This window comes from Lagenorhynchus albirostris, chromosome 8 (assembly GCF_949774975.1).
Source record: "Lagenorhynchus albirostris chromosome 8, mLagAlb1.1, whole genome shotgun sequence".
NCBI classification, from domain to species: Eukaryota; Metazoa; Chordata; class Mammalia; order Artiodactyla; family Delphinidae; genus Lagenorhynchus; species Lagenorhynchus albirostris.
In genome coordinates this window covers 95882418-95898913 of record NC_083102.1, presented here as the reverse complement: position 1 = coordinate 95898913, position 16496 = coordinate 95882418, and the positions used below count along the sequence as shown (strand labels likewise).

The 16496-nt window shown below is 40.5% G+C and overlaps 1 protein-coding gene across 1 annotated transcript in view; it reads right to left on the bottom strand.

The window, feature by feature from the left end:
- HECW1 (HECT, C2 and WW domain containing E3 ubiquitin protein ligase 1) overlaps positions 1-16496 on the bottom strand; it is a 253789-nt gene that overhangs the window by 11462 nt on the left and 225831 nt on the right. Inside the window, exons 22-23 of the mRNA XM_060156217.1 lie at positions 11719-11817; positions 10920-11049 (exon numbers count right to left, since the gene is read on the bottom strand). Coding sequence (XP_060012200.1) covers positions 10920-11049; positions 11719-11817 — 229 coding nt within the window. The remainder of the gene's footprint in view (positions 1-10919; positions 11050-11718; positions 11818-16496) is intronic.

The following is a 16496-nucleotide window of genomic DNA, read 5'->3' as shown; positions in this document are numbered from 1 at the left end:
TGTTTGTTAGGACAAGCTAACAAGAAAAGTGATGATCTGCGCTTTATTGTTTTGAAAGGCAAGAAGGCACATAACATATTAGACATTTTTATCAAAAAGAGTTGGTGTGTTAAATTAGGAAGATGGTGGAAGAGTAAGACGTGGAGATCACCTTCCTCGCCACAGATACACCAGAAATACATCTACACGTGGAACAACTCCTACAGAACACCTACTGAATGCTGGCAGAAGACCTCAGACCTCCCAAAAGGCAAGAAACTCCCCACGTACCTGGGTAGGGCAAAAGAAAAAAGAATAAACAGAGACAAAAGAACAGGGACAGGACCTGCACCAGGGGGAGGGAGCTGTGAAGGAGGAAACGTTTCCACACACTAGGAGCCCCTTCGCGGGCGGAGACTGCGGGTGGCGGAGGGGGGGAGCTTCGGAGCCGCGGAGGAGAGCACAGCAACAGGGGTGCGGGGGGCAAAGCGGGGAAATTCCCGCACAGAGGATCGGTGCCGACCAGCACTCACCAGCCCGAGAGGCTTGTCTGCTCACCCGCCGGGGCGGGCGGGGCTGGGAGCTGAGGCTCGGGCTTCGGTCGGAGCGCAGGGAGAGGACTGGGGTTGGCGGCGTGAACACAGCCTGCAGGGGGTTGGTGCACCACGGCTGGCCGGGAGGGAGTCCGGGGAAAAGTCTGGACCTGCCGAAGAGGCAAGTGACTTTTTCTTCCCTTTTTGTTTCCTGGTGCTCGAGGAGAGGGGATTAAGAGCGCTGCTTAAAGGAGCTCCAGAGACGGGCGTGAGCTGCGGCTAAAAGCGCGGACCCCAGAGACGGGCATGAGACGCTAAGGCTGCTGCTGCCGCCACCAAGAAGCCTGTGTGCGAGCACAGGTCACTATCCACACCCCTCTTCCGGGGAGCCTGTGCAGCCCGCCACTGCCAGGGGCCCGGGATCCAGGGACGACTTCCCCGGGAGAACGCACGGCGCGCCTCAGGATGGTGCAACGTCACGCTGCCCTCTGTCGCCGCAGGCCCGCCCCGCATCTGTCCCCCTCCCTACCCACGCCCCCCACCCCGGCCTGAGTGAGCCACAGCCCCCGAATCAGCGGCTCCTTTAACCCCGTCCTGTTAAAGGAGAACAGACGCCCTCCGGAGACCTACACGCAGAGGCGGGGCCAAATCCAAAGCTGAGCCACTGGGAGCTGTGAGAACAAAGAAGAGAAAGGGAAATCTCTCCCAGCAGCCTCAGAAGCAGCGGATTAAAGCTCCACAGTCAACTTGATGTACCTGCACCTGTGGAATACATGAATAGACAACCAATCATCCCAAATTAAGGAGGTGGACTTTGAGAGCAAGATTTATTATTTTTTCCCCTTTTCCTCTTTTTGTGAGTGTGTATGTGTATGCTTCTGTGTGAGATTTTGTCTGTATAGCTTTGCTTTCACCATTTGTTCTAGGGTTCTATCCGTCCGTTTTTTTTTTTTCTTAAAAAAATTTTTTTTCCTTAATAATTATTTTTTTATTTTAATAACTTTATTTTACTTTATCTTACTTTCTTTTATTTTCTTTCTTCCTTCCTTCCTTCCATCCTTCCTTCCTTTCTTTCTTTCTTTCTTTTCTTTCTACTTTTTCTCCCTTTTATTCTGAGCTGTGTGGGTGAAAGGCTCTTGGTGCTGCAGCCAGGAGTCAGTGCTGTGCCTCTGAGGTGGGAGAGCCAACTTCAGGACACTGGTCCACAGGAGACCTCCCAGCTCCACATAATATCAAATGGCGAAAATCTCCCAGAGATCTCCATCTCAACACCAGCACCCAGCTTCACTCAACGACCAGCAAGCTACAGTGCTGGACACCCTATGCCAAACAACTAGCAAGACAGGAACACAACCCCACCCATTAGCAGAGAGGCTGCCTAAAATCATAATAAGTCCACAGACACCCCAAAACACACCACCAGACGTGGACCTGCCCACCAGAAAGACAAGATCCAGCCTCATCCACCAGAACACAGGCACTAGTCCCCTCCACCAGGAAGCCTATACAACCCACTGAACCAACTTTAGCCACTGGGGACAGACACCAAAAACAACGGGAACTACGAACCTGCAGCGTGCAAAAAGGAGACCCCAAACACAGTAAGATAAGCAAAATGAGAAGACAGAGAAACACACAGCAGATGAAGGAGCAAGATAAAAACCCACCAGACCTAACAAATGAAGAGGAAATAGGCAGTCTACCTGAAAAAGAATTCAGAATAATGATAGTAAAGATGATCCAAAATCTGGGAAACAGAATAGAGAAAATGCAAGAAACATTTAACAAGGACCTAGAAGAACTAAAGATGAAACAAGCAACGATGAACAACACAATAAATGAAATTAAAAATACTCTAGATGGGATTAATAGCAGAATAACTGAGGCAGAAGAACGGATAAGTGACCTGGAAGATAAAATAGTGGAAATAAATACTGCAGAGCAGAATAAAGATAAAAGAATGAAAAGAACTGAGGACAGACTCAGAGACCTCTGGGACAACATTAAACGCACCAACGTTCAAATTATAGGGGTGCCAGAAGAAGAAGAGAAAAAGAAAGGGACTGAGAAGATATTTGAAGAGATTATAGTTGAAAACTTCACTAACATGGGAAAGGAAATAGTCAAGTCCAGGAAGCACAGAGAGTCCCATACAGGATAAATCCAAGGAGAAACATGCCAAGACACATATTAATCAAACTGTCAAAACTTAAATAGAAAGAAAACATATTAAAAGCAGCAAGGGAAAAACAACAAATAACACACAAGGGAATCCCCATAAGGTTAACAGCTGATCTTTCAGTAGAAACTCTGCAAGCCAGAAGGGACTGGCAGGACATATTTAAAGTGATGAAGGAGAAAAACCTACAACCAGGATTACTCTACCCAGCAAGGATCTCATTCAGATTTGATGGAGAAATTAAAACCTTTACAGACAAGCAAAAGCTGAGAGAGTTCAGCACCACCAAACCAGCTTTACAACAAATGCTAAAGGAACTTCTCTAGACAAGAAACACAAGAGAAGGGAAAGACCTACAATAACAAACCCAAAACAATTAAGAAAATGGGAATAGGAACATACATATCGATAATTACCTTGAATGTAAATGGATTAAATGCTCCCACCGAAAGACACAGACTGGTTGAATGGATACAAAAACAAGACTCATATATATGCTTTCTACAAGAGACCCACTTCAGACCTAGAGACACATACAGACTGAAAGTAAGGGGATGGAAAAAGATATTCCATGCAAATGGAAACCAAAAGAAAGCTGGAGTAGCAATTCTCATATCAGACAAAATAGACTTTAAAATAAAGACATTACAACAGACAAAGAAGGACACTACATCATGATCAAGGGATCGATCCAAGAAGAAGATGTAACAATTGTAAATATTTATGCACCTCAATACATAAGGCAAATACTAACAGCCATAAAAGGGGAAATCGACAGTAACACATTCATAGTAGGGGACTTTAACATCCCACTTTCACCAATGGACAGATCATCCAAAATGAAAATAAATAAGGAAACACAAGCTTTAAATGATACATTAAACAAGATGGACTTAATTGATATTTATAGGACATTCCATCCAAAAACAACAGAATACACATTTTTCTCAAGTGCTCATGGAACATTCTCCAGGATAGATCATATCCTGGGTCACAAATCAAGCCTTGGTAAATTTAAGAAAATTGAAATTGTATCAAGTATCTTTTCCGACCACAATGCTATGAGACTAGATATCAATTACAGGAAAATATTTGTAAAAAATACAAACACATGGAGGCTAAACAATACACTACGTAATAACGAAGTGATCACTGAAGAAATCAAAGAGGAAATCAAAAAATACCTAGCAACAAATGACAATGGAGACACGATGACCCAAAACCTATGGGAAGCAGCAAAAGCGGTTCTAAGAGGGAAGTTTATAGCAATACAATCCTACCTTAAGAAACAGGAAACATCTCGAATAAACAACCTAACCTTGAACCTAAAGCAATCAGAGAAAGAAGAACAAAAAACCCCCAAAGTTAGCAGAAGGAAAGAAGTCATAAAGATCAGATCAGAAATAAATGAAAAAGAAATGAAGGAAACGATAGCAAAGATCAATAAAACTAAAAGCTGGTTCTTTGAGAAGATAAACAAAATTGATAAACCATTAGCCAGACTCATCAAGAAAAAAAGGGAGAAGACTCAAATCAGTAGAATTAGAAATGAAAAAGGAGAAATAACAACTGACACTGCAGAAATACAAAAGATCATGAGAGATTACTACAAGCAACTCTATGCCAATAAAATGGACAACCTGGAAGAAATGGACAAATTCTTAGAAATGCACAACCTGCCAAGACTGAATCAGGAAGAAATAGAAAATATGAACAGACCAATAACAGGCACAGAAATTGAAACTGTGATTAAAAACCTTTCAACAAACAAAAGCCCAGGACCAGGTGGCTTCACAGGCGAATTCTATCAAACATTTAGAGAAGAGCTAACACCTATCCTTCTCAACCTCTTCCAAAATATAGCAGAGGGAGGAACACTCCCAAACTCATTCTACAAGGCCACCATCACCCTGATACAAAAACCAGACAAGGATGTCACAAAGAAAGAAAACTACAGGCCAATATCACTGATGAACATAGATGTAAAAATCCTCAACAAAATACTAGCAAACAGAATCCAACAGCACATTAAAAGGATCATACACCGTGATCAAGTGGTGGTTATTCCAGGAATGAAAGGATTCTTCAATATATGCAAATCAATCAATGTGATACACCATATTAACAAATTGAAGGAGAAAAACCATATGATCATTTCAATAGATGCAGATAAAGCTTTTGACAAAATTCAACACCCATTTATAATAAAAACCCTGCAGAGAGTAGGCATAGAGGGAACTTTCCTCAACATAATAAAGGCCATATATGACAAACTCACAGCAAACATTGTCCTCAATGGTGAAAAACTGAAAGCATTTCCACTAAGATCAGGAACAAGACAAGGTTGCCCACTCTCACCACTCTTATTCAACATAGTTTTGGAAGTTTTAGCCACAGCAATCAGAGAAGAAAAGGAAATAAAAGGAATCCAAATTGGAAAAGAAGAAGTAAAGCTGTCACTGTTTGCAGATGACATGATACTATACATAGAGAATCCTAAAGATGCCACCAGAAAACTACTAGAGCTAATCAATTAATTTGGTAAAGTAGCAGGATACAAAATTAATGCACAGAAATCTCTGGCATTCCTATACACTAATGATGAAAAATCTGAAAGTGAAATCAAGAAAACACTCCCATTTACCATTGCAACAAAAAGAATAAAATATCTAGGAATAAACCTACCTAAGGAGACAAAAGACCTGTATGCAGAAAATAATAAGACACTGATGAAAGAAATTAAAGATGATACAAATAGATGGAGTGATATACCATGTTCTTGGACTGGAAGAATCAACATTGTGAAAATGACTCTACCACCCAAAGCAATCTACAGATTCAATGCAATCCCTATCAAACTACCAATGGCATTTATCACAGAAGTAGAACAAAAAATTTCACAATTTGTATGGAAACACAAAAGACCCCGAATAGCCAAAGCAATCTTGAGAATGAAAAACGGAGTTGGAGGAATCAGGCTCCCTGACTTCAGACTATACTACAAAGCTACAGTAATGAAGACAGTATGGTACTGGCACAAAAACAGAAATATAGATTAATGGAACAGGATAGAAAGCCCAGAGATAACCCCATGCACATATGGTCACCTTATCTTTGATAAAGGAGGCAAGAAAGTACAGTGGAGAAAGGACAGCCTCTTCAATAAGTGGTGCTGGGAAAACTGGACAGGTATATGTAAAAGTATGAGATTAGATCACTCCCTAACACCATACACAAAAATAAGCTCAAAATGGATTAAAGACCTAAATGTAAGGCCAGAAACTATCAAACTCTTAGAAGAAAACATAGGCAGAACACTCTATGACATAAATCACAACAAGGTCCTTTTTGACCCACCTCCTAGAGAAATGGAAATAAAAACAAAAATAAACAAATGGGACCTAGTGAAACTTAAAAGCTTTTGCACAGCAAAGGAAACCATAAACAAGACCAAAAGACAACCCTCAGAATGGGAGAAAATATTTGCAAATGAAGCAACTGACAAAGGATTAATCTCCAGAATTTACAAGCAGCTCATGCAGCTCAATAACAAAAAACCAAACAACCCAATCCAAAAATGGGCAGAAGACCTCAATAGACATTTCTCCAAAGAAGATATACAGATTGCCAACAAACACATGAAAGAATGCTCAACATCATTAATCATCAGAGAAATGCAAATCAAAACTACAATGAGGTATCACCTCACACCAGTCAGAATGGCCATCATCAAAAAATCTAGGAACAATAAATGCTGGAGAGGGTGTGGAGAAAAGGGAACACTCTTGCACTGCTGGTGGGAATGTGAATTGGTACAGCCACTAGGGAGAACAGTATGGAGGTTCCTTAAAAAACTACAAATAGAACTACCATACGACCCAGCAATCCCACTACTGGGCATATACCCTGAGAAAACCATAATTCAAGAAGAGTCATGTACCAAAATGTTCATTGCAGCACTATTTACAATAGCCAGGACATGGAAGCAACCTAAACGTCCATCAACAGATGAATGGATAAAGAAAATGTGGCAGATATATACAATGGAATATTACTAAGCCATAAAAAGAAACGAAATTGAGTTATTTGTAGTGAGGTGGATAGACCTAGAGTCTGTCAAACAGAGTGAAGTAAGTCAGAAAGAGAAAAACAAATACCGTATGCTAACACATATATATGGAATTTAAGAAAAAAAAAAGTCATGAAGAACCCAGGGCTAAGACAGGAATAAAGACACAGACCTACCAGGGAATGGACTTGAGGATATGGGGACGGGGAAGGGTAAGCTGTGACAAAGTGAGAGAGTGGCATGGACATATATACACTACCAAACGTAAAATAGATAGCTAGTGGGAAGCAGCCGCATAGCATAGGGAGATCAGCTCGGTGCTTTGTGACCACTTAGAGGGGTGGGATATGGAGGGTGGGAGGGAAGGAGATGCAAGAGGGAAGAGATATGGGAACATATGTATACGTATAACTGATTCACTTTGTTATAAAGCAGAAACTAACACACCATTGTAAAGCAATTATACTCCAATAAAGATGTTAAAAAAAAGTGTTGGTGTTTGAAAGGGCTTAGCATCAGTTATCTTAAATTTGCTTAAGGGGTTCACCTTGCTGCTCAATGCTGTAAGAAAAATGAGGCATAACTGTACTCAGTTACTGACTGAAAAATATATGTATATATTTGGCACTCATGGACAAGGTACTTAAACAAAACAGTTCACAGAAGTCTGCTGATTACATTTTCTTCTATCACTTGGGTGACTAAGGTAAATATGAAATACTTGTCAATTATAACATTAATTGCCACCCAAGATCCATGTTCTTCGGAGCCTCTGGATTTTAGAAGCCCAGTTAAAGACTATTTCCTGACACTAAGTGTGTGATGTAATTAAATTCTGGCCAATTAGGTATAAGCGGGGGTGTTGTACAGCACTTTCAGGGGGCCTCCTTAAAGGGAGGGGCTATGCCCCTATGTCCTGCTACTTCAGACACGGACGTGATGGTTGGGGCACTGTATGCATCTGGGTCATGAGTGCAGGTGGCCACTGTAGGGATTGCAGCCTTGGGTTGCCTGCCTCCACACTTTTATGTAAGAGAAAAGTATACTGTTCGTTTCCGCAGGGTCATTGGGTTTCTTCCTTAGCAGCTGAACCTAATCTTAACTAACACACCCAGGAAAAGCCTATGGTGTCTTTCAGCTGCATCTGTCTGTCTGCTCTTCATAACTTGCCAAAAGAAGGGCTGAGACTCGATCTTCTAAAACCAAAATCATCATTCTTGGTGACCTCATTTGAAAAGAAACAGGATCGTTTAAGCTTTAAACAGATAGATATTATTCTAGATCTATAACACATCCTTATTTTTTATCACTGGGAACATTTTGAACTTTCTCTGAGATGTTCAACTCCTACGTTATATACACCTGAAAAATTGCTCTTTTTATTTTCAATGTTATTTTTTTCCCTCTAATTTACGTATTTAGTCATTTGTAGTTTACTTGATTTCTTCCTGTGTCCATGGAATAAAATTTAAGTGCTGTAAATGGCCATACAGTGAAAAGCAAGTTTCTCTCCCACCTCATCGCCTAGCCATACAATCTCTCTACTTGGAGAAAATCACCCTTCCTTCCCTTCCAGGGAAGGGGGATGTATACACTAGGGATGTATACATGTATCAGTGTATACACTAGGGAATACGTATAGATCATCTCTTTTCCCATAAACGGTAGCATATTATACACACTGTTCATCATCATACTTTTTCAATTAAAAATACACCTTGACCATTGTTTCATACCAATTTAGACCTGTCTTATTCTTTCTTTCTTGTTGTTATACTACTCGGTTTATTGTTTATGATTTATATGTAAATGGATGGGCTGGGGTGTCAGACCACACGTCCCACTAGTCCACTATTCCACTGTGTGAGTGAATCGTCATTTATTTCACCAATGCTCTACTGCTGAACATTTAGATTGGTTCGGATCTTTTGCAATGATCAACAATGCTGCAATGAAGATCCGAATCCATTAGTCATTTCAATTGGATGTGAATATGTCTGTAGGGCAAATTTCTAGAAGTAGATGCTGAGTCAAAGGCAGGTGCATTTAGAATGAGGATAGATATCACAAAGGTGCCTTTCATAGAGGATGAAGCAAACTTCTGCTTACTCCCACCTACACTCCTGTATAGAGTGCCTGTTTCTCTACACCATCTCCAAAATAGAATACTGCTAAGCTTTCTGATTCTTGACATTCTCATGAGGGAAAATGGTATTTCACAAGGCTTTAATTTACATTTTACAAAATAGTGAATGAGGGTGAGTATTTCCTCCCCTGGGAACTATCTACTTATATTCTTTGCTAATTTTCTATTGTGCTGCCGATCATTTCTTACTGATCTGCAGAATCTCTTCCTATATTGAAAGAAATGGCCTTTTGTCTGTTTTATGCATTACAATGTAGTAAATATTATGCCATTTTACTTTATGTTGTATTTTTGCCATGTGGTATTAAAAAAGTAATTTTACTTGACTATCTCAATCTTTTCCTTTATGACTGACAGTTTGTGTCATATCTATAGCAGCATTCCTTACTGCAAGATTAAAAAGGAAAATCCTGTCATTTTCATCTTTTTGTTGTTTTTTTAAACAGTCAACTTTTTCACCCACGTGGAATTTATTTTAGCATAACACGTTAGGTTTGGGATCTAAAGTTTTTTTAAGATGGGTTCCCATTTGTCTTAATATATTTTGCTAAATAATTGTGTTTATTTTACAAATTTACCCTCTACTATAGGGCAAATGTAAAGGATGGGCTAAAAAGTAGTTATGCAGAGGAATAGTGTATTTTACATGTTCCTCTGGTATACAGGAAGACAGTTAAGTGAATCATATATTCTTGAACATATTTACAACATATAGTTGTAAGAAATAATTTTTTGTCAAATACAGAAGAGAATATTCTTCAGAGGTATGTTTACACACAGGCAATGCACCAGAACAGTGACATTTTCCAGGACCTGTCCAAGATGCTTGATTGAAGCTGCGGGTGATGGGAGGTCTGCAAGGTTCAGTGGGTAACTCTCACCCATGGACTCAGCATGCTGTCCACAGTCATGCAACGTACTTGTAAAGTAAACCAGCTTAATTCTCACAACATCCCATTACAAATTACACACGTCATGGAACCTCTCGTAAATGATATTCTCAAAACCTTAACTGCTAAATCTGCTCAGGCTGTGGTTGGTCTGATAAAACTGTAACCCAGAAAATTCAATGTTATATAAACACGGGTAGAAAAAGAAATGGAGAGCTTATCTTATTAAATAGTACTGAAGTATATGCATTTTGGAGAAGTAAATATCTGGACGCTAGTGATAAAAGAAGTATTATTGTAGTTGCACAGATAAGAGAAATACGTTACAGATGTATTGCACACTTTACAAAAATGCTTTCTGATCCATTATCACATGTGATTTTCAAAAAACTCTATAAACTAGATCCATGTCAAAACAAGAAAAAGAAGACATGGGTACCTTTAATAAAGGGAATAGTCCTCAAAGAATTATATCTTAAATGAATGACAGTCCTTGTTTTTAAATACAAAATCCCATTACTACGTGATCCTGCAATCCCTCTTCTGGGTATATATATCCAAAAGAACTGAAAGCAGGGACTTGAACAGATATTTGTACACCTGTGTTGATACCAGCATTATCCACAATACCCAAAAGGTAGAAGCCACCTAAGCTTCACTTAAGCTTCATTCATCAACATATGAATGGCTAAACAAAATATGGTATTTACATACTATGGAATGTTATTCAGCCCTAATAAAGGAGGCAATCCTGTCACATGCTATAACGTGGATGAACCTTGAAGATATTACGCCGAGTGAAATAAACTGGTCGCGAAAAGACAAACACTGTACGATTCCACTTATATGAGGTACTCAGAGTAGCTAAATTCAGAGAAAGAAAAAGTAGAATGGTTGCCAGGGACCGGGGAGAGGGAGAAATGGGGAGCTATTGTCTAATGGGTACAGCTTCAGTTTTCCAAGATGAAGGAGTTCTGGAGATGGCCGCACAACACTGTGAATCTGCTCCACCACACTGAATGGACTGTACCCTTCAACATGGTCAAGATGGTAAATTTCATGGTATGTGCATTTTCCACAGTAAAAACCAAAATGTCTTTTCCAAGACCCACATCTCACAAACCTGGCCAAAAACTTCTTCATTAACCGTGAATGTGAGGTCGAGGATGTCTGTGATGTTGTTGTCTTTCATCCATTGCAAGCTCTGGTGGAATTCCTCATCCAGATATTCCAGGTCACTCAAATCACAGGGCCTGGGTGTATTCAAAGGGAGAAAGGTAAACGGATTGTTTCAATAGACAGCTGCCCAGACCTCATGCCAAAATGTGGTTATGTCACTCCTGGCTAAAGTGACACAGACATATTCTAACAATTGGATACTTTTGAATATACTGATGAACCTTTTTAGTTCATTCAGTAGTTTTTTATTGGAAAAGGAAATTTTAAAATGTTTACAATAATAAACACAAAATGATTACTGACTCAGGGGCTCTCCATGGCCGTTGGAGAAGAGTATCATTTGAAAACAACTAAATTATAGACAGATCAATTCTTTTTTTTTCTTTTTCTTCTTCCAGTTTTATTGAGATATAATTGACATACGGCACTGTATAAGTTTAAGGTGCACAGCATAATGACTTACATACAAGGACAGATCAATTCTACTTAGTAGTTTCATGTGATGCTTGTAATGTTGCTATATTTATATAAACTGATTTATATCTGTTATATGATGTTCTCTTATGCTTACATAAAATCTCCAAACGCATTTTTATTGGACTAAAAGGTTTATGTGATATCTAAGCACTCAGAAAAGTAAATCACCATAAACCTAACAGGAATGATTAGGGGAAAAACAGGGACAAAAGGGTCAGAGAGGCCAGTGCCTCTGGTCCCACAGGCAGGGCCGGGTGGACACTTACAGTCTCAGGAGTGCCTTATAGAAGGGCCTTGTGAAGAAAGCGTCCAGAAGGTACTGATGGATCAGAGCCAGGCCTAGGATTCGACCACTAAACCTGAACCTGGAACACAGACAAGGCAGAGCAACTGAAGGGCAGCTGGGAAATTACACTGTTAAATATTTTCATTTGTACTGTTATCTGCTATGTTTCTTCATAGTACTCATCTTTTAAGCTGCTTGAAAAGTTTGCCAATTGATGACACAATGGAGGCATCCATTCTTCTTATTCTTTACCATAAACAATGCCTATGAACTAGGTATGTACTAAGGAACCCTCCTCTCCCCCAAGTACCCAAATAGAATCATTTTGCTGGAATCCTTTTCTCAGACCTGAGAGTATAAGGACCTAAGTGATGAAAAGAGCTGGTGGAGGGGAATTCTGGGACCCTAGACAAACAGTCAGCATTTTAAAAAAATTATTTATTTTTTTTCTTTGGACACATTTTTTTTTAACATCTTTATTGGAGTATAATTGCTTTACAGTGTTGTGTTAGTTGCTGCTGTATAACAAACTGAATCAGCTATATGTATACATATATCCCCATATCCCCTCCCTCTTGTGTCTCCCTCCCACCCTCCCTATCCCACCCCTCTAGGTGGTCACAAAGCACAAGCTGAGCTCCCTGTGCTATGCGGCTGCTTCCCACTAGCTATCTATTTTACGTTTGGTAGTGTATATATGTCCATGACTCTCTCACTTTGTCCCAGCTTACCCTTCCCCCTCCCCGTGTCCTCAAGTCCATTCTCTACATCTGCGTCTTTATTCCTGTCCTGCCCCTGGGTTCTTCAGAACTTTTTTTTTTAGATTCCATATATATGTGTTAGCATACGGTATTTGTTTTTCTGACTTCACTCTGTGTGACAGACTCTAGGTCCATCCACCTCACTACAAATAACTCAATTTCGTTTCTCTTTATGGCTGAGTAATATTCCATTGTATCTATGTGCCACATCTTCTTTATCCATTCATCTGTCGATGGACACTTAGGTTGCTTCCATGTCCTGGCTATTGTAAATAGTGCAAACGGTCAGCAATGAACCTGAGGATCTGAATCTAAGGATATGGAAAGTTTTCTGGACCATGCATCCTCACCTATTCGGGCATTCCAAAGATACCACCTGAAGGTCTAATGTGTGCCTGACCCTATGCTGGGAGGTGGGGGACTTGAGTATGAATCACATAGGGCGGTCGTGCTCACGGTCAGTGGGGAGAAGTACGTGGAATCCCACTGTGGTAATCGGTAAGTGGAGCCTACGTCATCACACATGAAGAACAAGGTCTCTGCTGGGAGGAACTGATCACATAGACCTGGTCACCTCCAGATGTAAGCGCCTTCACTGATTTAAAACCTTGTTGGGGTAAACTGCTTCCAGGCAGTTTTGCTGGTGATCTGCCTAGCTGCATGCCACGGCTCCCGAGGGCTTGGCCCCATCGTTGTCCTGCTCCTAAACCAGCTTCCCGTCTGCCTGGTCTAGCATGCTGGTTCCCTCACCCTGTGTTCTGCCCATCCCTGGTGCCTACCTCCATGATTGGGGTCTCTCCTGTCTCTTCCTATCTAACTAGATTTTCACCTAAGCATAGACTTAGCTGTGACTTTTCTCAGATCCTCCCAGTTGGAATTTCCAACTAAGCCATGACCTTTCATGACTCAAAAGACTTTGTACTCTGTAACTGCTATAAGAATGGTTTAAATGAATAGATTATCAGATCCTGTAATAAGCGTAATCATAAGCCTGACTTCAAATTGCCACTTTGGAAGGAGTCGATTCTTTTTGCGTGAAATAACATGTAAATATTATTGACTCCGGGGAGACCAGAGGCGAGTAGAACGTTAGTAAAGGTGCTAAAGGGGCACCGTGGACGGGGAGGCTCATGGAACAGCTGAACATCTTACAGTCCTTGAGGCCGGGGTACACCATCGGTGCTGCATTCCCCCAGTGCTCTTTCCTGATACCCCAATAACCAACGGGTCCCCAACATGGCGGCCACAATCCTGCGTACTCCATGCAGGCTTACCCACGCTAATGGACTCTGAGGCATCACAACTGATGCTCCTAACATGATGAGGGGCTATGGCCATGTGGTGGAGACGGCAAGACCACCCACAGTGGGAAGAGAGCAAACGTCAACACAGAGGTGCCTGCCAAGAACCTCCCTCACTTAGAGGTAGCCCTGAAAGGCCTAGTAAAGAGAAATGGTAATCTCAGCAGGCAGTAGTGTCTGCAGAAATGGAATAGATAAAAATATTACATGAGAATACTATTTTCAGCTCAATGTTAAAAAAGGGACTATCTCAATAAATTGTAAATTCTCCAGCAAAATACACATCCTTCAAATCTATTCAAGAAGAAGAACTTAAATAAACAAATGACCATAGTATAAACTAGAAAACTTTGAGGAAAAAGAACTATGTTCAGAATTGATGCTGGGACAGTCCATACATGGACAGAAAACACCCCTACTATTTAAATAGCTCCAGAAACCAGAAAAGGGTAGAAAAATTCTTACTTCATCATTATGAGCTACCATAACCACAAAATGGAATCTGGAAAAAAGGAAAGGAAACTAAAGACATCTCACTTATACATTAAAAACATCATAAATAAAACACAAGAGAAAGTACCAGTCCATTCCCTGAATAATGCCAGATGATTAAGGATGTTTGATTTTAGGAAACTAAGGACAATTTACTATTAGGCATTCTATTATTAAAATTAATAACGATGTCAAGAGACAAAAATCATATGGCTTTTCTTTTTTTTTGGTTAGAAGCTGAAAAGTTAGTTGAAAATATTCACCATCTATGATATCACTTATATGTGAAATCTAAAAAAATGACACAAATGAACTTATTTACAAAACATAAATAGACTCACAGACTTAGAAAACAAACTTATGGTTACCAAAGGGGAAAGGTGGTGGGGGAGGGATAAATTACGAGGTTGGGATTAACATATACACACTAGTACATATAAAATAGATAATCAACAAGGTCCTACAGTATAGCCCAGAGAACTCTACTCAGTACCCTGTAATAACCTATATAGGAAAAGAATTTGAAAAAGATTTTATATATATATGTATGTGTGTTTATATATATATATATATATATATCTGAATCACTTTGCTGTATATCTGACAGTAACACAACATTGTAAGTCAACTGTACTCCAATATAAAATAAAAATTTTTAAAAATGGGGTAAAAGGGGACCAAGAAAAAAAAAATCCACTGTCCATTTCTGAAGAAAAAAAATCTTTGTAGTAAACAAGGAATAGAAGAATACTTCCTTACATAATGAAGAACATTCATCTCTGCATCATATCTGACAATGAAAATACAGGGTGCTGGTTACCACCACCCTTCACACTGTTCCATCAGTTCTAGTCACTGTAATTCATTACAAGTGAAAAATGGGAAACAGATTAGAAATAACGTTTATGGAATGCCGATTGGGCCAACACATATGATGTTATCTCGTTGATCCTTGCTGCTCTATTTTATGACTATGGCTCTCTTCATTTCACAAGAAGTCTAGGGTCAATAATTATCCCCAGGCAAGTGGTACACTGGGGAAACTGACCCATGTCTGCCAAAAGCCCGACCAAGCCTTTTCCTTTGTGTCCATTTTGAGAAGCTGGACAGTAGTGAGGTTAACCCTCTGGTCCAGGGGCCAGGCTGCCTGGTGTGTGACCTCGTGCCGGGACTTAACCACCTATGCTTCATTTCTTCTTCTGGAAAACGGCACCCTTCAGGTGATAACTATTATTATTTTATGTTGGCTTCCAATACCTCCTTGTGCTCATTAGGAATATTTTGATTCAAGTAACCTTCCACGAGTTTAAGCCAAAGAGGGAATTCATTATAAGGTCCTGGCAGTGTCTCAAGAAAGGCAGGGTCAGGAATGCAGTTGAGCGTCAGGTACTGGGGTGACTTCACCCTCCCTCATCCAGTGTCTCCCCTTAGCTCTTCTCTGTGCACATCTGCTCCTTTCTTCTCTCTCACTGCCAACACGGCTCATGTCTCTCAGCCTGGAGTTCAAGCCCCTAGAGAGACCAACTTGACTTTCACGGACCTAGGTCCAAATTTCCAGCATGATTCCGTGATTGTCCCAACTCAGCTTGGATGTCCACCCTGCACCAATCCTGAGCGGTCAGGAAAGCAGGGTCTGGGGAAAAGATCTCGGAGTCTGGTGTCCGGCTCAGCACTTTGAAGCTAGGATCAGCGTGGCTTGCCTCTCTCTCCACCAGGGGCTGGGATCAGATGGAGGGTGGCAGATGGGGTTGTTTTCAGCACATGGGACTGCAATGCAGACCACCCACTGAGAACTGTTTATTTGCTTTGAATGGGGTCAGGCATAAGATGGAATTTCTAAAGACAAAATCATATTGGTTTCACAGGCTGACGTGGGCAACTCGTAGGCCCTTGATATTTTCTCATAGCTGTGCGAGCAAGCCATGATAATGTGGTTTGGCTTTATATAAACACAGACAGGATGGCTCATAGCCAGTCCAGTACATACAGTAAAATATATTCCAGAGAGATGAACTATGGTCTGGGATGTGTTAGTACAGAGCACATAATACAGGGACTGCACAATTCAAATCCAAACAACAGCTTAAAAGGCAGAGACGGGAATGGAAAGCCTTTCCCAGTTGATGAATTGCCCTGACAATCTCACGAGAAAACATCTTCCAGTGCTTGTACATCTCCTTTAACTATTCACCCAGCTTGAACAA